The following is a 24,782-nucleotide window of genomic DNA, read 5'->3' as shown; positions in this document are numbered from 1 at the left end:
AGTGACCAAATCAGTTTTAGACACAAAACTGACCCATCTGCAGGGTCTTAAGGAGCAAATTCACATTGAGAAAATAAAACATTCACAGGGTAACTTACCAAACAAATTGGATGTGTTTTCAGCTTGGTCCATTGTATCTGGCAGACATAATGTGACATTGTTATGTTAGGGGGAAAAGAATCTGATGTACAGAACATTAAAAATGTATTATAGCGTATAAAATTGTAAAAAAAAAAATAATACTGTATTAAGCGATTCTCCCTCTTAAAGCTGTGCAGCTGCATTTGGGCAGAGTCACAGTGCGATTGACAGCTCAGCACCTGAGTTGGAACATCATGAACACAGCCTACAGAACGGTCATCATTGTCTGTGTAGAGATGACTCACATCATTGATTACTGTATAGCACAACACACACAACAGTGATGCCGATTTTCTGCAGACTTCTCCCAATTTAGCAGCATATTAACACAGCAGCGGCAGGGCGTGAACAGACAAATAGGATAAAGAAATGTACGGCGCCCTCCTTGCCCATGGACATCTCCCTTGAGATACCAGGCACAAATAAGTTTTGCCGACGTTTGCTGAAGCAATCCCAGAATGAAGAAATAGTGCAGATTTGAAACTTAATGAATTATTAGTTGATTTTCTTTTTCCAATTGCAAATACTCACAAGCTGCGGCTACATCATAAGATGGTAGTTAAAGTAAAGAAACTGGCGTTTTCTGCTTTCTTTATGAAATATCAAATGTCTTACTTACCCGAATGGCAGCACGATTACAGTACACACGTGTGATCGCAAGCCATGTGGGCAAATCCAGCATGTTCTGTAGTGCTTCCTCATCTAGCTGCAGATCTGTCAATTGTCCCTCACCACGCAGGGTGCTCAAATTTATTTGCTCTGGTGACAAGTTCTTGGTGAACCTTCAAAGAGGCAAGAAGCACACAAATGTATAAATTAAAACAAAATATATCAAATAGGAATGTTAAAGTTTTAAAAGTTTATTCGATAAACTTTAGTCTTTCACAACAAGGATCACAAACAATAAGTGCAGTATAGTGTGAAAAGTGCTAAACAATGATGACAGGCCATTACTGTAACTTTACTGGGGTTGAACATTTATATGGATGACGCTGCGCTGTGTACTGCAGTGAAAGGGCTGAAGTGCTCCTTTGTTCTGCTGATCAGTGGGGGTCTGGATAGGCCATCAACGTAAAATAACAGAAAACCCCTTTTGAAACACATTAATCAGCAGGATGAAGGGGCAGCGGGGTGCACATGGCAGCACCACGGCCCATTCCCTGCAGTACCTGGCACAGTGACGTCCATACTAGTGTGGCTGTGCCTGAAGTGGGTGGAACAGAACTGCAGAACCAGGCACACTCATAAGGTTATTCTGCTGATGGCCTTTAAAGATCCCAGCCTAGCAATGTATGATCCAGGAAAACTGGGAAATATTTCCTAGGTTGGTTCACTGATGGTATGTAAAGAAAAAGCACAAAATACAAAAAGTGCTCTTATTTTGTAATCTGTGCCCTTAATGTGCACATTCTGCACTCAGGCATGGTGAGCGTTTGAAGACTTCGATCAGCTCGGTCAGTGGGCTGTTTTTCCTTGTAGCTGGGGCTCCTATGGATGCCCCAGTTATTGTTATTATGCAGTGTTCCACCATAATACTAAATAAAAAGTACGCCGGAAGACATTTATGACATTAAAAAAAACAAACTAAGAATTTGCAAATATGAAAAAAAAATGGAACTTTTATACAATTTACCATGAATAAAACTATAAACAATACTTCAATAAAAAAAAGGGTTTATGTAAAAATGGCAGCTAGACACCAATATTTTTTTGTATTACTCCAAAGCAACTACAATAAACAACTGAAACATCTTTGTTAATTCACCTACTGTTTTGTATCTACAGCTTTATATGTATGCAATGCTACGCTCAAATCTGCGTTGGAGGATCCGTTAGGGGCCTCCGTTGCAGATCTGGCAGGGTTTGCCGGAGTTTACCGGAGACGGTAAAATCACGGACACCCCGATGGAAAGCCGTTGGTTCCGTTATTCAATTGTTCTGCTCCTCTGATGGAGCAGAACAACGGTAGACACCAACGCAAGTGTGAACCCAGCCTTAGAAGTAGCACAGAGGTATGGCAAAATAAACACACGATAGGACCACAGAGACTGCACAAGATCTCTGGACTCAAAATGGTGGTTTCTTTTTAACCAAGACTATTTTTCTTCATTTTTTTCGTTGCTTCTAGAAACACGTTGGCTTTACATTTATTATGTACTGATGCTCACGAGGAGCTGTGAGCAATGCTTAGTATTTAACCATTATTTAAAACAAAGCCTGACACAGAAATATCCTTCAACGCCTGGCTTTTTTAAACGTCATGGAACAGACATAAGTTCCAAATGTCACCTGGGTTCCAAACTGTGGGTTACTGGCCATTATTTGCGAAGGTGTGTTGCTAAATATGAGTGATCAAACAAAGAAATGCAGCAGAACTTAACACACACAGAATACACTACACTACACATAATACCAGTTTCCAAGACAGTTTTTATTTCTTCCCGTGTACTCCTGCTTAGATCAGTTATCCAACAGACACATCCAAACTACTATTGAAAGAGTAGGTGGTTGCATGTAAAAATCACAATATTTGCCTTTATATAATATATATTTTTTTAATTTATTAATGCGGTGCCCTGTACTCACCAACAGTGCATAAGTATTCAGTGTAATTTCTTTTACTTCTATTGTTATCAGAAAAGTCAGTCATGTGACTGACTCGTGTACCTGTCAGGTGGTTACAGTGAACACTGCTCAGACCGGAGGTCAGTGCGTGACATCCGGTGGACTAAAATTTGACATCATTGGTATACTTGATATGCCCTAGTCCTTGCGGTCTGCACAAATGCCTCCCTTCTGCATGACCTACATTGTAACCATGATGTGTACTGCATTGTAGGATGACAAGTAGGGATGCACTATGCATTGAAACTTCGATACTGTTTCGATACTCTGCATCCACAAACGGTTCGATACCGCTATTTCATGTTTTTCGATACTTAGCTGTGCGGCCGCACAGCTCAGTGTAGTAAAACATGAATGTATGAGAGCGGGGCTGCGGCTGTGTAATAGTCATTGCCCCGCTCCGGAGTCCTGACAAGTGCGCGCTGTCCGGATGATGCGATGCGACCAGCGCTGCACTAATGAGCGACGGCACTGAAGACAGAACATGGCGGGCGCACTGCAAAACACCCCCATGTTCTGTCCTCCGTGCCTGCGCCGCCGCTCATTAGTGCAGCGCCGACCGCATCACCTCATGCTGACCGCGCGCGCAATTATTGTCAGGAGCGGGGCAATGAGTGTATTACACAGCCGCAGCCTCGCTCTATAAACGGCAAAGATCAGAGAAACCGCTCATCTCCGCCGCTATTCCCCTGAATGCTGCGATCAAAGCGGACGGCAGCATTCAAGAGGAAGTGAGAAGGGAGGGGATGCCCCTTGGATTGCATCACAGGAATTCCTGTGACGCGATTGAGAGACATACCATATATGGGCAGACAGTCCAGGGTCCATTGAAGGACCCCAGAGCTGTCCTACCATATTTCCGGTTTTTAGGGCATACTTAGGTATGTCCTAACAACTACCTGTGTACTATGTGTGCCACTCTTTGACCTTTCCCCTTTTGGCCGCTTTTCCTTCCTGTGTACTCAAATTTCCGTTGATATATAAGGAACTCCTTTTAGTATGTAACTTTAACGGCCTGAGGAAGACGCTGGTACAGCGTTGAAACGCGTAGTCATTACTGTTTTATAATAAACATATATTTCTTTATATCACTTCGTCTACCATTGCTGAATTCCACCAACAGCCACGCAGCAGCGCCTCACAGGATCCTCCTTTTTCCCACTGCCTCTCCACATATTCAATATTGGCACAGCCGTAATAACCTTCATAACAATTTTTTTGCATCATTTATGATGTGTACGCTGTAAAAAAATAAAATAAAAACTGCTTTCTATCACTTATTTTGGGGCACGAGGTGTGATGAATTTAACCTCCATGTGCCTCACATTAATAGTAATTAACCCCATCATGTACCTTACACATACCTTAAGGTATCATGTACCTTACGCATTAACCCATTATGAGATACATGATAGGATTAATTACTATTAATGTGAGGCACATTCAAAATACATTACACCTCGCGCCTCTCATCAGAAAACGGAAGAACTTTTTTTTATTACTGCTGGCAAAGTATCGAAATCGCAATACTAAACGAAGTATCAGTATCAAAGTCCAAATTCTGGTATCATGACATCCCTAATGACAAGTGGTGTGAAACTCCACCCACTGGTGGCAGAGCACTGTACTGAGCAAGGCTGGTAAATGTAGTAGCAGCCTCACTTGGGCACGAAAATAAGACTGTTTCCGCCAAATTAGAAGGCCAGACAAACCATCCTTCATGGCGATCAAAAGGAAACAAAGCGGCTCCTGGAAAAAATAATTAAGTACACCATTCAGAATGTTTAAATAGTTTATTCCATTCATGATCAAGACGGCAGTGTGATGCAAAAAAAAAAAAAAAAGTCAGAGTTCTTCTATAACAAGACAAAGGGTAAAGCTTGACATATGCATAATAAATAAGTTGGTGTAAATTGGGTAAAAAGTAGGCAAAAAGTTGTTTTCTCAAAGCCCTATTTTGACTCTCTGCTTGAGAAAGGCTCTAGTGGACAGAGCTGAACTATTACACGGGCAATAAAGTACCCATCTTTTTTCACTTGATTCTTGGAGTTGCTGCTCATTTTATCGATGGCTATATACATTTTCTTGCAAAAAAAAAAAAAAAGGAAGCAGTACCAGTAGAGGAAAGTAGGGAACGCTTTCCCTTGGCTCCCTTTCTTAGGCTGGGTTCACATGGAATCTTTTGCAGGCAGAAAATCTGCCTCAAAATTCCATTTGAGCCATTGAGCGCCGCGGGCAAAAAACGCTGCGAAATATGCTTTCTCTGCCTCCCATTGATGTCAATGGGAGGTCAGAGACATAAATGGCCAAAGACAGGGCATGTCCCTTCTTTTTCCCGCGAGCCGTTTTTTCCGCTCGCGGGAAAAAAACCGCCTCCGCCTCCCACTGAAATCAATGGGAGGCATTTTTGGCATTTTTTTACGCGTTTTCCGACACGGTTTCCACATAAAAAAAAACGTGTAAAAAAAAAAAAATAATTCTGTGTGAACTGACCCTTAAGGTTTCTCATCTTTCCTCTGATGAAACCAGCTCTTGTTTTTGGCATGGATGCGATTTTGAACTGAAAATACGACACAAAGAGATAAGAAGTCCAGCCAAAATAAAAACTAAACTTTCAAGGTATGTTCACACGCAAACTCAAAAACTTCTGAAAATACGGAGCTGTTTTCAAGAGAAAACAGCTCCTGATTTTCAGATGTTTTTTAAGCCACCTGCGATTTTCGCTGCGTTTTTTACAGCCGTTATTGGAGCTATTTTCAATAGTCTATGAAAAACGGCTCCAAAAACGTCCCAAGAAGTGACCTTCACTTCTTTTCCACGGCCATTTTTTTACGCGGAACAGAACGTTGTTTTTACCATAGAAACCAATGGGCAGATGTTTGGAGGCATTCTGCTTGATTTATCGTCTGTTTTTCGTCCGTTTACGGCCCGAAAAACGACCGAAAATAAGCTGTGTGAACATACCCTTAGGCTACTGGAGCACTACAAGCTGTCAGCATTTCATTTATGCGAACATGGCTATTCTGGCGTTATTCAGCGGTCCTCTACTAGGCTTCAGCTGAAATCTGTGCTGGCAATTATAATGGAGCCATACGGTCATGTGTCAGCAGAGTGCCGCAGGGGAAATGGAAACTGGCACTTTCGCTGATGACATTACTTGGCAGTAGATATGGTAGAATGTTCACACCTGTTCCCAGGTTTATGTGGGCCCTTGTGCGACACAGAATTAGTGGGCCCTTTTGGAAGGGGAACTCACAGCAGTATGGCAGAAAACGTCACTTTGTGCCCCCATACAGAAGTTAGGCCCCCAGTTTGTACACCCATAGATTTAGTGCCCACTGTAGATAGTGCCACTCAGCCCCCTCCCTGGGAGGGCCACACAGGCCCCTCTCCACTGGGAGTGCCACACAGGCCCCTCTCCACTGGGAGTGCCACACAGGCCCCTCTCCCCTGGGAGTGCCACACAGGCCCCTCTCCCCTGGGAGTGCCACACAGGCCCCTCTCCCCTGGGAGTGCCACACAGGCCCCTCTCCCCTGGGAGTGCCACACAGGCCCCTCTCCCCTGGGAGTGCCACACAGGCCCCTCTCCCCTGGGAGTGCCACACAGGCCCCCCTCACAGGTAGTGCCACACAGGCCCCCCTCACAGGTAGTGCCACACAGGCCCCCCTCACAGGTAGTGGTACAAAGCCCCACCTCCCTGGTAGTGCCACAAAGCCCCCCTCCCTGTAAGTAGCGCCTTTGGGGCTCTCTCTAGGAGTGCAATCCCCAACCAGAGCATTGCCGACGCTCTGGACGGGGATTCCGCTTCAGGAGCCGCCTCTGATGTCACTGTTCATATATGGACCGTGATGTCAGGGGCAACCCCAGCGCTATAGTACCGGGCAGAGTGCTATTAGTACTCTGTCGGGGACTCCTGCTCTGCCTGGGACACTGCTCTGCTCCCGACATCACTGTCCATATATGGAGTGTCAAGTCAGGGGCTTCCCTAGAGACGGAGTCCCGGAGCAGAGCCACTTCTAGCACTCTGCCTGGGAGTCTGTAGCCTAGTAAATGGCAGAGTAAGGAGCTACCGCCCTGCTCTGCCATAGCGTACAATACTATCTGCGTCCTAAGGACGCAGATACTATTAAAAGTGGCGTCGCTATCGCTGTAGCAGCTATAGCGTCTGCTATCGGGTCCACTGGGCATAGGGGAGCTGTGACGGTGGGCGGCACGGGCCCCTTCATGCCGCGGGCCCTGAAGCAGCCGTTATGGCTGCTATAGCGGTAGTTACGCCGCCACATAGACAGGGGCTCCGTCTAGAAGCAGAATCCCGTCGGCAACCGTCTGGCTGGGGATTCCACTCCTGGAGGAGCCATGACGGCAGCATCAGCATCCGGCGGCCGAGTGAGCCCCCAAAGGGTAGTGGGCCCTTGCACTTGCCCGGGTTTGCCAGGTGCAGACGCTGGCCCTGCCTGTTCCAGCTCATATAACAGTAAAGACTATGTAAACCTTCGCGGTCAGATTTTTTAATAAATGTATTTTTGCATGAATTTTATTTCCCAATACATATTTATTCAAAATTTTGCTTTGTCACGGGTAATTATTCAACCAAGAACGTCCGCTCTGAGAAAGCAATAATGGCCAAAGATGGTTGCCAACTTCTGTCTAGGTTGCTCAGTTTAGACGCAGAAAAAGTGTTCCACAAGTTCTCTCTACCTTTTTTGTCGGTGACGCTATGTGGACGAAAGTTTGGTCCCATATTTTTGGCGTATTTCTACTCCCTACAGACACAATCCACTACTAATATGACCATTAAGTAGCAACTTACTCCAACCATTGTTCTCTTTAGAGGCACAAAACAGGGTTGCCCCTCTCTCCCATTTTATTTAATATGTCCCGAAACCCCTTGCTCTACCACATCACATCTTCACCCATATTTTGGGGTATATCAATGAGGAACCGAGAACTGCGAGTGGCCGCATATGCAGATGATCTCTTGTTAATACTTAAGGACCCCAAAAATAACTTGGCCCAAGCACGGGTAGAACTCCAGAACGTGGGTAAGCTTTCCGAATATACCCTAAGGGCGGATTTACACGAACGTGATATACGTCCGTGCAACGCGCGTGATTTCCACACGCCTCGCACGGACCTATATTAGTCTATGGGACAGTGCAGACTGTAAGTGATTTTTGTGCAGCATGAGTCCGCTGCGTAAAACTCACGACAGGTCCTATATTTCTGCGTTTGTCGCGCATCATATACCCATTGAAGTCAATGCGTGCGTGAAAATCACGCGCACCACACGGAAGCACTTCCGTGGGACGCGCGTGATTCGCGCAACAGCAGTCAAAAGTATGATTGAAAACAGAAAAGCACCACGTGCTTTTCTGTTTACAAACATCTAAACGGAGTGTCATAATGATGGTGGCTGCGCGAAAATCACGCAGCCGCACATCCTATGTGATGACACACGGAGCTGTTAAGTTCCTTTGCGCACGCAAAACGCCACGTTTGTTGCGTGCGCAAAAACGCACACACTCGTATAAATCTCCCCTAAATGTGGATAAAAGTGAAGCCCTACAGCTGAAAGGTCCTTCTAGACCCTTATGGTTCTCTTGTTTTCCCCTGAAATGGTGTACAACCGCCATCCAATATCTAGGAGCGGAAATCACCAGACTGCCCTCAAACTTATATCATCACAACATCTCTAAATATATTAGTGCCCTGCAACTAACGCTAAAGTCTTTGGAAACACTTCTCTTTTTCACTTATGGGTAGGGAATGTTCCCAGAACTCCCTTATTTGTTCCAGTCCCTGCCAATATACCTAAGACCGAAAGATGAAAAGCCTATCAAACTGTATAGGACTTCATTTGGGGAGGGAGGGGGGGGGGGTGATACCAAGATTCCCACCTGACCGTACCTGCTAGGATCATATCTGGCTGGGCACAAAACAACTCTTGCTATAATACCTCACTGCTAGACCAATCACAAGTTCCCTACATCTCCCATATGACTCACTACCGATAGAGACCAAAGCAAACTCGCTATTAATCACAACCTGGAGGGCCTAGGCTAAAATCCACACTATGCTACACCTGGACTCCCAGTTCTCCCCAGCATTCACCTTGATAAAAAATCCAGGGTTTCAACAAGGTACCTCTCATCGTACATTTCACACTTGGCACGCTAGGGGCATTACATCTGTTTCTGCCTTACTACATCCTACACAGTATATAGTACTCGCCCTCTCTGACCTCCAAGACAAGTTCCCTCCTATTTATTTTCCATTTTTTAACTATCCACAGGCACAAAGCTATGCACATACTGTGTTGACCCAAATTACACAATCAAAATGGACATCTCCATTTAAATCTCTAATTTTAGAACCTGGTACACGAATTGCGCAGATATAAAGAGCATATAAGTTTATTCACTCTTCTATAGATTATATCACTACATGTATGAACTTAAAGGGACAGGGTCATGATTTTTTTTAATTAATTTATGTGTTTTTATTTAATAAAATATTATATTGACTGGATTTAATTTTTCACACACAGTTTTTTTTATTGACACGTTCTTACTGTACTGCCATGTTTTATCTAATTTGTGTATGTGTCTGTTAACGACACATACACAGATGGAATACGGCAGCACAGTGCAAAGGACACAATGAACGGGAGCCGTTCATTGCGTCTGCCATCTGGCTCTGTACTGCGCAGACGCAGTTCAGAGCCACACAGCAGAGAAGCCAGTTTGTAGAGAGATAGCAGGCGCCATTATGAAGACCAGCTGCACTGCAGGTAAGGTGTGTGTGTCTCGGGCTGTCCCCCTCTCTCTCTCACAGACCCCCGCTCTCGTGACCCCCGACGCCCCCCAGACTGTCAGCAAGATTGTATGAGGATGATGGAGGAGACAGTCAGCAGGATTGTATGGGGACGCTGGAGGAGACTGTCAGCAAGATTGTATGGTGATGCGTCCCCACCCAATCTTGCTGACAGTCTCCTCCAGCATCACCACCCAATCTTGCTAACAGTCTCCTCCATCATCACCACCCAATCTTGCTAACAGTCTCGTCCATCATCACCACCCAATCTTGATGACAGTCTCCTCCATCATCACCACCCAATCTTGCTAACAGTCTCGTCCATCATCACCATCCAATCTTGCGAACAGTCTCCTCCATCATCACCATACAATCTTGCGGACAGTGATGCTGGAGGAGACTGTCAGCAGGATTGTATGGTGACGCTGGAGGAGACTGTCAGCAGTATTGGGTGGTGATCCTGAAATAGACTATCAGCAGGATGGAGGGATAAAGATATTTAGCAGGAGAGGCATGTAACAGGTCAACTGAAAAGTCATTCACTTTGCTTTCATCATCCTAAGGGTATGTTCACACGCAGTGTTTTCAGCTGTTTTTCGGGCCGTAAACGTCCCGAAAAACGGCTGAAAAATCGGAAGCAGAACGCCTCCAAACATCTGTCCATTGGTTTCAATGGGAAATACGGCATTCTGTTCTGACGGGACGTTTTTTTACGCGGCCATTTTCCAGAAACGGCACGTAAAAAACACCGCCAAAAACGAGAGTTTGATTAAAAAAATGGCTGAAAATCAGGGTTATCCCTTTGTTTAGTAAGCGTGTGAACATACCCTTAGCCTTTTGGTGTGTCCTATAGCTTCTGCGAGCTGCATTTCAACAATCACACCCAAAATGGCAGCCAGACACTGTTTAGCAATTCCCTCCCACATTTACGGCAGGTCAGGTTGCTTTGCCTTATTCACCTTGCTGTAATTCTGGGAAGTGCTCCCCTTGGTGGCCAACATAAGAAAACATGTCACATTATTATTTCATTTTTAATACTTTCCACCATGTGGAAAAAATAAAAAAAATACAGCAAAAAACTTAAAAAATAAAATAGAAATAAGTAACTAACTTAAAAAAAAGGTTTCATTCGCGACACATTCCCTTTAACTAAATGGAGCTCAGACGAGCCGTCCTTAACCCCCTCTGTTATCTTGCAGGTTACTGTTTACACAGGGAGATGTGCTGCCGACAACAAGAATATTTGACACATTTAAAACGATACAATCAGCCGATGAACGCGAGTGTTTGCTCGTTCATCTGCTGATCGCTGCCAGTTTACACAGGGCAATTATCAGGAACGAGCGTTCTTTGAATGCTTGTTTGCCCGTTAATTGGCCAGAATCTGACAGTCTCAATTTTCCATTCTGACATAAAACTTTGTAGTGCTTTTACTTACCGAATAGATTCAGAGAATGTTTTCTCGTGACACATTTTGATTTATGTTAGGCTTCGTTCACATCTGCGTCAGGGCTTCGTTCCGACGTCAACTACGCTATTGATTCCGTCAAAACGATGGAACCCCTGCACAACTGAGACAAACGGAAACCATTGGCACCGGATACGTCACCATTGAAAACAATGGCGATGGAAGTGGAAACCTCTGGTTTTTTTTTTGTTTGTGTAAGTCAGGGCTCCGTTCCGACGGAAATCTCAGACGGAAAATCGTAACGGAGCCCTGATGCAGAAAATGTGAAAAAAAAATGTGCATTTTTGCGTTTACAAAGTTGTGTAAGGGCTTTTTTTGGACAGGCTGTTTTTATTGGTACTATTTTGGGGTAAATGTGGCTTTTTGATCACTATATCATTTTTTGGAAGGAGATGTGAAATAAAAATAGCGATTCTGCCATTGTTTGTCATTCTTTTCTTACGCCGTCCACCTTGCGGGATAAATTACGTAATAGTTTGGATCGTTACGGAGGCGGCGAGACCAATTATGTATAAAGTTTATTTTATTTGCTATTCACAATGATAAAAGACTGGGTTTTTAACTAGAAACTTTCATTTTTTTTTTATAGGGGACTTGAAGGTCTGCAGCACTGATCACTATACTATACTAATACCTACATAGTGTGACACCGGCAGCGACTATTAGGACCTGCCGAAGGCGGGTCCTATCAGGCTTCTGTACTTGGCAGACAGGAGGCCATTGTTAGGCCTCCGGTTGCCATACCAAACATCGGCGTTGCAGGGAAGCCGGTTGGCTAAAAACTACTAAGATGCTATTGACTGCAGCATCTAAGGAGTTAATTGGCCGGAACGGAGGCAAGCTCCGGTCCTGGCCGTTACAGCAGGGTGTCAGCTGTAACATATACATATTTTCTTCAAAGCTGAACTGAAACATGATTTAGACCTTGTAGAATGAATGGGGCATATTCAGATAGGGTGGATTTCTGACCGAAAATCTGCAACATAGTACAGTACAATGCAAATGAATGGGATTTTTTACAAAACTCCATTGACACATGGCAAGAAAAAAAATCTGCATGGATTTTAGCACATGCTGCATTTTCAAATCAAAGGGTAAAATCTAAAGCAAATCTGCACGTAACGTGGATTCTACTATACAGTTGCAGCCATACCATAGTGAAAGTTTACATCACATCTGAAGATACCTTTAATAATAAGTTATTTTGCTACTGTCTCAATCAAAGTCACCTGAATGCCTGTGCCAGCACACAATAGTTGCATTATTTTTTTAGCTATGCTAGGTAAAGATCTGTTCACCCTTCGTTTTTCTGGAAAAAATTAAAAGCATTACGTTAAAGCCTGTTAAGGATCTGCCAGGCATAGCTTCTGTATCCACACCCATAGGTAACCAGTCTGCACCTGTTTCTATGTCTGTGAGACTGAATCCATCTTCCACCACTCAGGATGGCAGGCTTAGGAGTGGGTGAGCCTATCACAGCCTGGCCAGACGGAGCTAGCTCCCGCCCTCTGTCTATTTATACCTGCCTTTCCTGTTCCTCCTTGCTTGTGATTCTTCTCTGTTGGTTTCCTGGCCCTGCTGCAGCTTCTTGAACTACTTGTCCCTGCTTCGTATTGACCCTGGCTTACTGACTACTCTTCTGCTCTGCGTTTGGTACCTCGTACACTCCTGGTTTGACTCGGCTTGTTCACTATTCTCCTGCTCTGCGTTTGACACCTCGTACTCTCCTGGTTTGACTCGGCTCGTTTACTACTATTGTTGCTCAGGGTGTTACCGTGGGCAACTACCCCGTTTCCCTTTGTTCAGTGTTTCCTTGTCTGGTTGTCTGTCGTGCACTTACTGAGTGTAGGGACCGTCGCCCAGTTGTACCCCGTCGCCTAGGGCGGGTCGTTGCAAGTAGGCAGGGACTGAGTGGCGGGTAGATTAGGGCTCACTTGTCTGTTTCCCTATCCCTGTCATTACAACGCCTTTATTGACTTTAATGGGTTATTATGCCATCAGTTAGGTTTGGTTCTGTCAGGTTTCGTTTGGTTTGGTTTTAAAATGAAGAACAGTGTAGAGAAAAACCTTACGAATGAATGGGATCTGTAAGCGCCAGTTCACACAGAGTTTTTTTAATACGTTTTTTTACGTGGAAACCGTGTCGGAAAACGTGCCAAAAAACGGCCAAAAATGCCTCCCATTAATTTCAATGGGAGGCGGAGGTGTTTTTTTCCAACGACTCGCGGGAAAAAGAAGCGACATGCCCCATCTTCGGGCGTTTACATCTCTGACCTCTCATTGACATAAATGGGAGGCAGAGAAAACTTATTTCATGGCGCTTTCTGCCCCTCGCGCTCAATGGCCGTGGGCGAAAAACGCTGCAAAAAAATGCGCCAAACGGCGTGCAGGCAGATCAAAATTTTCCTCAAAATTCCAGACGGGGGTCGAATATCTGCTTTAAAGGAACAGTGTCATCACAAATATTTTATTTATATATTAAAGATGTTAGTGCCTTAATATAAACGTTTATTTTCATTTGTGTGTTTGTGTTTTACTGTTTCTTTTTTTCACACTTTTTTTTCCCTATGGGGGCTGCCATTTTTTGTTCCATTTCTGTGTGTGTCGATTAACGACACACACAGACATGGAATACGGCAGCCACAGTCCCATAGGGACTGCGAACGGCTCCCGTCCCATTGACTGCCGTGTACGGCGTCTGTGTGGGAACTGCGCATGCGCCGCTCCCACACAGTCCTATTCGAAATTGGCGCCGTCCGGCGCCATTTTCCTGTGGACCGGAAGTCGCGGCCGGACAGTAATATTACTACTTCCGGTCGCGGCTTCCGGACAAGTGCACATGGAACAGCGGCAGCAAAGGGAGCGGACGGGCCGCGGCGGCAGGAGCAGGTAAGCGATTTCAATGTATGTTAGTGTTTGTGTGTGTTTACTACTGCAGGTAAACCTACTACACTGTGGGTTACCTCAAAAAATGGCGACACACAGTGTAGGAGGTTAAACCTTTCAAACCCCTCGTTTATCCCGGCACTAGCCAGGATAAAGGAGGGGGGGATGCTGAGCGCTCACTAGAGCGATAGCTTTTAACCCAATGTTGCAATGCTGCAATTTTGGGAACTAGCTCCAAACAGCTCCATCTAGTGACCAAAAATGGGTAGTATTATAAATTTGAAAAAATTTATAATATTTCCTGACTCGCGAAAAAAATAAAAAAAATTTGAACAATGTTTAATCACCCACACACTAAATGTTTTAATTTTAAAAAAAAAACATGTTTTTGGGGCGACACCATGCCTTTAAGTGTCAATCTGCTATTGGCACTTACCTTCATTGTATATGGTTATGTACTAAGGTTTCACCGTTTTGGTCTGTGGTAGTGGAGTTCCTTCATGATAAATTTGAATTTCCTCGGCTCCTCGCCCCTAGAGTGTGCCTTTTGGGCATTATGAATGAGATTGTACAAGGCTATTATGATAAAATATTTTTACGCTTTGTTTCCTGCTAGGAAGGTTCTGATTATGGTGTGGAAGGCCACGACGTGTCCGTGTCTGGAGCATTGGATCCAATTCGTAAATAAATATGTACCTATGTATCAAAAACTGTACCTCAACAGGAGATGCCCTGACAAATTTGAGAAGATCTGGTCTAGATGGTTGAAGGCCTCGGACACTGCCATCTAATTTTTGTTTGCCCTTCTGGCTGGAATGGGAGCAATGCGGGATGACTGGAGCGCCTGGTTGAATGGTGTATGCATGTGTGTTCTTTTAGTTGTTCTTAGGCATTTACTGTGGTCACTTATTCTGATCCTGATTAACAGCAATGTATATATATCCTGCGTTGTGATACTCCTGTATTTGTTAACTGCCTTCTCTGAACTTTGAATGTCTTGCATACCATGGTGCCTCGTTGTTGCAAACCAGTTCTCGGCTTGGTAATTATGTTGTATTTGTATTTACTTGTACAATTGTACTTGGAAAATTAATAAATAAAACCATTTAAAAAAAATAATTCCAGACGGAATTTTGTGAACATAAACGTAGGTATCTGCTAAAAGCTGTTCATTATGCATACTTGAATAATTACTACTTGCGCCTGGTTCACATCTCGAGTTGTGCACACATTTGTGGTAAACGACGACTTATGAGTTTTTAAAGTTACAAAAACGTATGCATTTGTAACATACGCTTACATTTTTTGTAGCATACGTCGTATACGTTTTTATACGTGTATGTCCGTTCTTACTTGTAAATACATACGATTTTTGTTCTTGAGCAAAATCAAACTTTGTAAAGTCAAAAATTGTAAACTCAAAATATAAAAGGAAGAAGTAGGGAGTGTCTGCAAGGTTTTCTGGCACCAGTACTGAGGGGCTTGGCATGGGGAGACACTGATTGATCTCATAATCTGGGTAATTTCCCATATATAATGAAGAAAACTAATACGTTTTACATATGCAAATGTAGGGTGTAAGCCTGCATACATCGTCTAAACATTGCCATTGACTTCAATACAAATAAAAACGTATACGTGTGGTATACGTTTTGGAAAAGAACTGAAAAGCGTAGTAGACTCCGCTTTTCAGGACTTGGAAAAGAATAGAACGTAAGTACATAAAATGTATGCACAAACTATGCCATAAGGTCTCATGCACGGCCGGTCACGGCCGGCATTTTCGGCCCTTCCTCCCATACAAAGTACGTAAAATACGAAAAATAGGACATACTCCATAATTCCCGTCACAGTTCTTCTAAGGCATGGACACCTATCCATGGCAATACGGAAAGGTGTCTGCAGCCGATATAACTGAATGGGTCCTTAATTGCAGACCGTATTACGGTCCGCAATTACAGAGATTTTTTTTAGGGTCATGTGCATGGGGCCTTAAGGCATCTGTCCTGACCATAGAAATCAATGCACATACTGTGGTACACGTTTTGACACTGTTCTTTCATGTCAAAACGTGCACGACAGTTGTAAAGTAAGAACGTGATGTGAACTTAGCCTTAAGGGGGTTTTACACTTGGCGATTATCGGGCAGACGAAGCATTCGTTGCAAACACTGGTTCATCTGCTGATCATATCTGTAATGGCAGGGGGTAGGGAGACGGACAAGTGAGCCCTAATCTACCTGCCACTCTGTCCCTGCCTACTTGCAACAACCCGCCCTAGGCGACGGGGTACAACTGGGCGGCGGTCCCTGCGCTCAGTAAGTGCACGACAAACATACAAAGGAACACAAGCAAGGAAAAGGGGCCGTTGCCCACGGCAACACCGTGAGCAACCAGAGTGGTGAACGAGCCGAGTCAAGCCAGGAGTGTGCGAGGTACAAAACGAAAAGCAGAAGAGTAGTCGGTAAGCCAGGGTCTGTATGGAGCAGGATCAAAAATAGCAGGAGCTGTAGCTGGGCCAGGAAACCACACGAAAAGAATCACAAGCACCGAGGGACAGGAAGTGCAGGCTTAAATAGACCGAGGGCGGGAGCTAGCTGAGTCTGGCCAGGTTACGATAGGCTCTCCCACTCCTAAGCCTGCCAGCCTGAATGGTGGAAGCAGGAGTCAGTCTCAGGGATGTAATCTCAGGTGCTGACTGATTAGTTCTGGGAGTTAACCCCGAAGCTGTGCCGGGCAGATCCTTTACAGTATCCCCCCTTTTATGAGGGGCCACCGGACCCTTTCTAAGTGGACCTGGCTTACTGGGGAAACGCAGGTGGAACCTCCTGACCAATACACCAGCGTGAACATCCCGGGCGGGTACCCAAGTCCTCTCCTCGGGCCCATATCCTCTCCAATGGACCAGGTACTGGAGGGAGCCTTGGACCATCTTGCTGTCCACAACCCTGGCCACCTCGAATTCCACCCCCTCCGGGGTGAGGATGGGGACAGGAGGTCTCCTCGAGGGAGCCAAGGACGGGGAGCAGCGTTTGAGGAGGGAGGCATGAAACACGTTGTGTATCCGAAAAGACGGGGTTAACTCCAGCCGGAAGGAGACAGGATTGAGGACCTCAATTACCTTATACGGCCCAATAAACCGGGGAGTAAACTTCTTGGACGGAACCTTGAGACGCAAGTTCATAGACGACAACCACACCAGATCCCCGACCATAAACAGGGGGTTAGCAGAACGTTTTTTATCAGCCTGAGTTTTTTGTACGCTCTGGGACACCTCTAGGTTTTTCTGAACCTGGGCCCAGACTGTGCACAGTTCCCGATGAACGACCTCTACCTCGGGATTGTTGGAACTACCAGGTGAAACGGAGGAGAACCGTGGATTAAACCCAAAATTACAAAAAAAAAGGAGAGACCCCTGACGAGTTACTGACCCGGTTATTAAGGGAAAATTCGGCGAGGGGAATGAAAGAGACCCACTCAATTTGACAGTCAGAGACAAAACACCTTAAGTATTGTTCTAGAGATTGATTAGTCCTCTCCGTTTGCCCATTGGTTTCAGGATGGAAGGCAGAGGAGAAGGACAGATCAATCCCCAACTTCATACAGAAGGCTCTCCAAAACAATGAAACAAATTGTAGCCCTCTGTCCCAAACAATATTGACAGGGACCCCATGGAGACGCAGGATGTGTTTGACAAACAAGGTAGCCAACGTTTTGGCGTTGGGTAGTTTCTTGAGGGGCACAAAGTGGCACATCTTACTGAAGCGGTCCACCACCACCCACACCACCGATTTGCCTTGGGATGGAGGCAAATCGGTGATAAAATCCATGGAGATATGTGTCCAAGGTCTCTGGGGAATGGGCAACGAACGCAGTAAGCCCGCTGGTCGGGACCTGGGAGTCTTGGACCTAGCACAAACCTCACAAGCGGCGACGTAGGCCTTAACGTCTTTAGGCAACCCAGGCCACCAATAATTTCTGGTAATGAGGTGTTTGGTACCCAGGATGCCTGGATGGCCAGATAGTGCGGAGTCATGATTTTCCCTAAGTACCCTTAGCCGGAATTGCAGGGGAACAAACAGCTTGTTCTCAGGAAGGTTCCCGGGAGCTGCACCTTGATCAGCAGCAATATCAGAGACTAAATCAGAATCGATCGAGGAAATGATTATACCTGGAGGCAAAATACAAGCAGGATCTTCCTCCGAAGGAGGGCTGGCCATGAAGCTACGCGACAGTGCATCAGCCTTAATATTTTTAGACCCAGCCCTAAAGGTAACCAAAAAATTTAATCTGGTAAAAAATAACGCCCATCGAGCTTGTCTCGGGTTTAGCCTCCAGGCAGATTCTAGGAAAACCAGATTCTTGTGGTCGGTAAGGACCGTTACCTGGTGCCTAGCCCCCTCCAGGACGTGGCGCCACTCTTCAAATGCCCATTTAATGGCTAAGAGTTGCCAATATCATAGTTACTTTCAGTTGGCGAAAACTTCCTGGAGAAGTAGGCACAGGGGCGGAGATGGGTGAGGGACCTGGTACAAGACAGCCCCCACTCCCACCTCAGATGCGTCAACTTCCACGATAAATGGCTCCATTTGGTTGGGCTGAACCAGCACCGGGGCTGAGACAAAGCACTTCTTAAGGACCTCAAAAGCCTGGACAGCCTCAGGAGGCCAGTGGAGGAGATCAGCACCTTTGCGAGTGAGGTCCGTAAGGGGCTTAGCGATGACCGAGAAGTTAGTAATAAATCTCCTGTAATAATTAGCGAACCCCAAAAAACACTGTAACGCCTTCAGGGAGGCAGGTTGGACCCATTCCGCCACAGCCTGAACCTTGGCGGGGTCCATGCGGAATTCATGAGGAGTGAGGATTTGACCCAAAAATGGAATCTCCTGTACCCCAAACACACATTTTTCGGTTTTGGCAAACAGTTTATTTTCCCGAAGGACCTGGAGCACCTTCCTGACATGCTCAATGTGGGAGGACCAGTCCTTGGAAAACACCAGTATGTCATCAAGGTACACTACCAGAAAAATCCCCAGGTAATTTCTCAAAATCTCATTTATGAAATTCTGGAAGACCGCAGGGGCATTACACAACCCAAAGGGCATGACGAGGTATTCGAAATGGCCTTCGGGCGTGTTAAACGCAGTCTTCCACTCATCCCCCTCTTTGATGCGAATAAGGTTATACGCCCCCCGTAGATCCAATTTAGAAAACCATTGGGCCCCCTGAACCTGATTAAAGAGATCAGGAATCAAAGGAAGGGGATACTGGTTCCTTACCGTGACCTTATTCAGGCTACGGTAGTCAATGCATGGCCTAAGACCACCATCCTTCTTCCCCACGAAGAAGAAGCCAGCACCTACCGGAGAAGAAGAGGGACGAATGTAACCCTTGGCCAGGGATTCCTGGATATACACTCTCATAGCTTCACGTTCGGGACAAGAAAGATTAAATATCCTACCCTTCGGAAGCTTAGCTCCTGGTACCAATTCGATAGCGCAATCGTATTCTCTATGAGGAGGTAACACGTCGGAGGCCTCCCTAGAGAAAACATCAGCGAAGTCCTGAACAAACTCGGGTAGCGTATTCGCCTCCTTAAGGGGAGAAATAGAATTAACAGAAAAACATGACGTACAACATTCATTACCCCATTTGGTTAGCTCCCCAGTATTCCAGTCAAACGTAGGATTATGCAACTGCAACCAGGGAAGACCTAGAACCAAATCGTACGATAATCCCTGCATCAACAGTACAGAGCATTGCTCCAAATGCATGGAGCCAACAAGGAGTTCAAAAACAGGGGTATGCTGTGTAAAATAACCATTAGCAAGAGGAGTGGAGTCGATACCCACTACCGGGACAGGTTTAGGCAAATCAATCAGAGGCATAGCAAGGGACATAGCAAATTCCACAGACATGATATTAGTAGAGGACCCTGAATCCACGAAGACACTGCCGGTAGCAGACCTACCACCAAAAGAGACCTGAAAGGGAAGCAAGATCTCAGTACGTTTCATATTTACGGGAAATACCTGTGCGCCCAAGTGACCTCCCCGATGATCACTTAGACGCGGAAGTTCTCTGGCTGCAATCTTATGCTTAGGACAGTTGTTCACTTGATGCTTGTCGTCCCCACAGTAGAAGCAGAGACCATTCTTCCTGCGGAATTCTCTACGTTGTTGGGGGGACACGGAGGCCCCGAGTTGCATAGGTATCTCTAAATCTTTCGGGGAGGAACGAAGAAACGGAGCTTCGGGAGGCATCATGGGGGAGTCGGAGGAGAAAACACATAAACGTTCACGTTGTCGTTCCCTGAGACGTCGGTCAAGTCGTACCGCTAAAGCCATAACCTGGTCTAGGCAGTCAGAAGAGGGATAGCTAACTAGCAGGTCTTTCAGGGCATTTGACAGACCCAACCTAAACTGGCACCTTAAGGCAGGGTCATTCCACCGAGAAGCTACGCACCACTTCCGAAAGTCAGAGCAATACTCCTCAACAGGTCTCTTACCCTGACTTAAGGTCACCAGCTGACTCTCGGCAAAGGCAGTCCTGTCAGTCTCGTCATAAATAAGTCCGAGAGCAAAAAAGAAACGATCAACGGAGGAAAGTTCAGGGGCGTCAGGAGCCAAGGAGAAGGCCCACTCTTGGGGCCCTTCCTGGAGCCGGGACATAATTATACCCACCCGCTGGCTCTCAGAACTTGAGGAATGAGGCTTTAAACGAAAGTAAAGCCTACAACTCTCCCGAAAGGAGAGAAAAGCCCTCCGGTCACCTGAGAACTGGTCGGGCAACTTGAGGTGGGGTTCAAGAGGTGCGGTGAGGGGAACTACCAGGGTGGCATCAGGCTGGTTGACCCTCTGAGCCAGGGCCTGGACCTGTAGGGAGAGACCCTGCATTTGCTGAGCCAGTGTCTCACGGGGATCCATAGTGGTGTCAGGGACCAGGGGTAGACTAGGTATAGGCTTGTGATTATGTAATTGCAGGGGGTTGGGAGACGGACAAGTGAGCCCTAATCTACCCGCCACTCTGTCCCTGCCTACTTGCAACGACCCGCCCTAGGCGACGGGGTACAACTGGGCGGCGGTCCCTGCGCTCAGTAAGTGCACGACAAACATACAAAGGAACACAAGCAAGGAAAAGGGGCCGTTGCCCACGGCAACACCGTGAGCAACCAGAGTGGTGAACGAGCCGAGTCAAGCCAGGAGTGTGCGAGGTACAAAACGAAAAGCAGAAGAGTAGTCGGTAAGCCAGGGTCTGTATGGAGCAGGATCAAAAATAGCAGGAGCTGTAGCTGGGCCAGGAAACCACACAAAAAGAATCACAAGCACCGAGGGACAGGAAGTGCAGGCTTAAATAGACTGAGGGCGGGAGCTAGCTGAGTCTGGCCAGGTTACAATAGGCTCTCCCACTCCTAAGCCTGCCAGCCTGAATGGTGGAAGCAGGAGTCAGTCTCAGGGATGTATTCTCAGGTGCTGACTGATTAGTTCTGGGAGTTAACCCCGAAGCTGTGCCTGGCAGATCCTTTACAAAATCGTTATAAAAAAAAGTTAAATATCATCGTTGTCTGCAGCCCATCTCCCTGTGTTATTAAAAATGTTTACTTTTTGAGATACAGCTGCTTAGTATCCTGTATACAGAGCAGATGTATCTTGCGCTGAGACCTGAATCATTCTCTCACATGCTGTATCAGCCTGTTATCGATCACATCTTAAAAAACAAAAAATTATTCCAAAGGTGTACATAACCTTTAATGTTGAGTAATGAAAGGTTTCAATCAAACCTGCCATCCTCCATAGAGAAAAAAAAGTTTTGGGGATCTGTCATTTTATCAATGGCCCATATGGGTGATGGAAGGTTTGACTGATACACCTTCCAGAACACCACAAGAAAGTGAATTTTCTTTGCAAACTGATTGTTCCGCTATGCTAATTGGCTGCGATCACATGGCGACATGCACATCATGTAACATGTTACGGTTAGAAAGATGCAGCCTAGTCAGACATTCCATTTGTCGCTCTTAACAGGAGTTCAGAAGTGTGTGCAATGGCAAGCTATGTTAGGAAAAAAACTATCTGTACCCTAATTTAGGGTGAGGAATCACGAATGCATAAATCAAAAGCAAAACACTTTTTTCTTCCCTCTGTTTCAAATGAAAAGTGAATTTCATTTTGACGAATGGCATTAATGGTATAAACGTGTATAAAAATACTGCTGCCTCAATGTGTTTATTTGTATCTATATTGTATACATTGCTGTCGCTGCTCTGCACTGGGTCCTACTGCGTACACTGACCCTTGCTTTCTTAAAGGGCCAGTATGCCCACATTATTTTTTATGGGTACTTAAGTTCTTCCCCTATCAATGCTCTTTGTCAGAATAATTTGGTTCACTAGTGTTCCCCGAGTTCCTAGTTTATCTGCCTTCTCTATTTATTGGATTTGCTGGAATTTGAGCATGACCTGACCTTTTGCGTTGTTACCAGACATGAACCACTGCCACCTGCTCTGACCATTTGCTACAACACCCGTGATGAACCTCTGCTGCCTACCGTAACCTTTTTCTATACCTTACTACGCTATGGTCACGCTATGTTACGTTGGTCGTCACCAAGGGAGACTAAGACCAGATCCCTGTACATTTCAGTCCCAAGTCACATTCCTTGGTGACAAGGTGGGATCACAGAATATCCCTTGGGCTCAATGTTATCAGCCCCTTGAAACAGATCAGTATGGGCATATTACCTAGATTGATACAGATTAGGCCCTGTTCACATCACACCAGTGATGTACACTTAGCGTGTACACCGGGAAAAGCTCCCAGCGTACTTACTAAACTAAATCATAGGGCTCCATTAACCCGATGGAGGACAAAAGAGTGTCAAGGGACATTTTCCCATCCCAATGTTTTATGATCTTTTAAAAGGATAGTATATGTAATAACCACTCATTTCAATAGGAAGAGACTGTACATGGGCAGTATTGTTAAAGGGAATACAATTAGTTGTTTTCAGGGATCGCTGGAGGTCCCAATCACGCCCTAACCTATCGATAAGGTATAAAAGCTTGTGGTTGGAATACCCCTTGAAATGTTATAAGATGGTATTTGCTATGTCTAAAATAACTATAGGGAAATTTAATTACTTATATCCTAATTCAGTTATGAGAAGCAGCAAGGTCTGTTTGGCCAGGAAATAGCTTATCAAGTGTACAGTTATCTGTCTCCTGTCATATGTACGAGGATAGCACTAAAGAGGGTACCATAAAAATATTGCTCTGATAATGTAGAAATATGATAACCAAATGAGAGAACGTTTTACACTAGTTTATTCTTTTCAGCTGTGAGCAGGACCAAGCTTTGATTTTCCCAGCAATAACATATAGGGTTATCAAAATATCGATATTATTTGGATGCTGTGCAAAGGTTTCCTTGCAGCAGCTGTGTATTGCCCTGCTCACTTGCTGTGCCCGCGCAATCAGCGTGATGCGATGCGGCAGGTGCTGCACCAATGAGCGGCGGCACCGGCCCTGAAGACAGAGAACATGGCGTGCGCACTACAAAGCAACCCTATGTTCTTTGTCTTTAGTGACTGCCGTTCATTAGTGCAGCGCCGGCCGCATCACATCATGCTTATTGCACAGGCATAGCAAGTGAGAAGGCAATGGCTATAATACACAGTCGCAGCCACGCTCTAATGGTGGAGATCAGAGAAACCTCTGATCTCCGCCGTTTTCCCCTTGAATGTCACACGATCAAAGGTGACAACAGCACTCAAAGGTAAAATGAGAAGGGGATCCACCTTTGATCGCGTCACAGGGATTATTAAAATATAAATCCGAATACATAACATAATATGCACATATTTGGGAATGTCGCGACTAATAACCTGCACAACAAATTTATAGCGTTATTTATGATTATCGGTGTATGCTGTAAAAAAAAAAACTGCTTTTTTTCTGCATTTTTGTAAAAAAAAAAAAAAATGTATATAAACCCCTGCAGATAGCGCCACCTAAGCTCCCTCTAGGAGCAGAATCCCCAGCCAGCGCTCTGGCCGTGGATTCCCCTCCTAGAAGGAGCCTCCGACGTCTCAAAATCCCCGCTGTAAATTGTGCCACCCCCCTGTAGATAGCAACACCTCCCCCTACTGTAGATCCCATCGAATCACCTTCTCCCTGTAGCACCATCTAAACTCCCACTAGGAGCAGAATCCCCAGTGTCAGATCGCTCTGTGCCAGGGGATTCCGCTTCTAGAGAGCCCCTGACGTCGCTGTCCACCGTCAGGAGCTCTCTCTAGGAATCCCCGGCCAACACGGTGACCAGGGATTCCGCTACTGGAGAAGCCCCTGGCGTCACTATCCATATATGGACAGTGACGTAAGGGCTCTCTCTAGGAACGGAATCCCTGGCCGACATTCTGACCGGGGATTCCGCTACTGGAGAAGACCCTGGCATCACTATCCATATATGGACAGTGACGTCAGGGCTCTCTCTAGGAGCGGAATCCCTGGCCGACATTCTGACTGGGGATTCCGCTACTGGAGAAGACCCTGGCATCACAATCCAGGCAGGGGATTCCGCTTTTAGAGTTAGCCTCTGACATCACTGTCTATATATGGACAGAGACATCAGGGGCTCCCTCTAGGAGCGGAATCCTCGGCCAGAGGGATGCAGCTCCTACAGGGGTGCTGCTATCTACAGGAAGGGGGTGCCAAGGATACTGCTATCTACAGGGGGAGTGGCACTATCTACAGGGGAAGTGACGCTATCTGTAAGGGTTGAACTATCTACAGAGGGAGTGACTATATACAGGGTGTGTGGCACTATATACATGGTCACTGTGGCATTATATG

General features: G+C 45.7%; 1 protein-coding gene across 7 annotated transcripts in view; it reads right to left on the bottom strand.

Annotated features, from left to right (window-relative positions):
- BLTP3A (bridge-like lipid transfer protein family member 3A) overlaps positions 1-24,782 on the bottom strand; it is a 222,098-nt gene that overhangs the window by 163,473 nt on the left and 33,843 nt on the right. For 6 of the 7 annotated variants that reach the window (XM_075853563.1, XM_075853557.1, XM_075853560.1 and 3 more), the window contains exons 2-3: positions 761-923; positions 99-137 (exon numbers count right to left, since the gene is read on the bottom strand). In XM_075853563.1, the coding sequence (XP_075709678.1) occupies positions 99-137; positions 761-823 (102 nt within the window). In that variant the 5' untranslated portion in view covers positions 824-923. Of the gene's footprint in view, positions 1-98; positions 138-760; positions 924-11,018; positions 11,141-24,782 lie in introns of those variants that run through there. The other variant, XM_075853558.1, reaches the window with a different exon arrangement.

This window comes from Rhinoderma darwinii, chromosome 2, assembly GCF_050947455.1.
Source record: "Rhinoderma darwinii isolate aRhiDar2 chromosome 2, aRhiDar2.hap1, whole genome shotgun sequence".
NCBI classification, from domain to species: domain Eukaryota; kingdom Metazoa; phylum Chordata; class Amphibia; order Anura; family Rhinodermatidae; genus Rhinoderma; species Rhinoderma darwinii.
The sequence above is the reverse complement of the archived record's forward strand: the minus strand, read 5'-3'. Positions and strand labels throughout refer to the sequence as shown.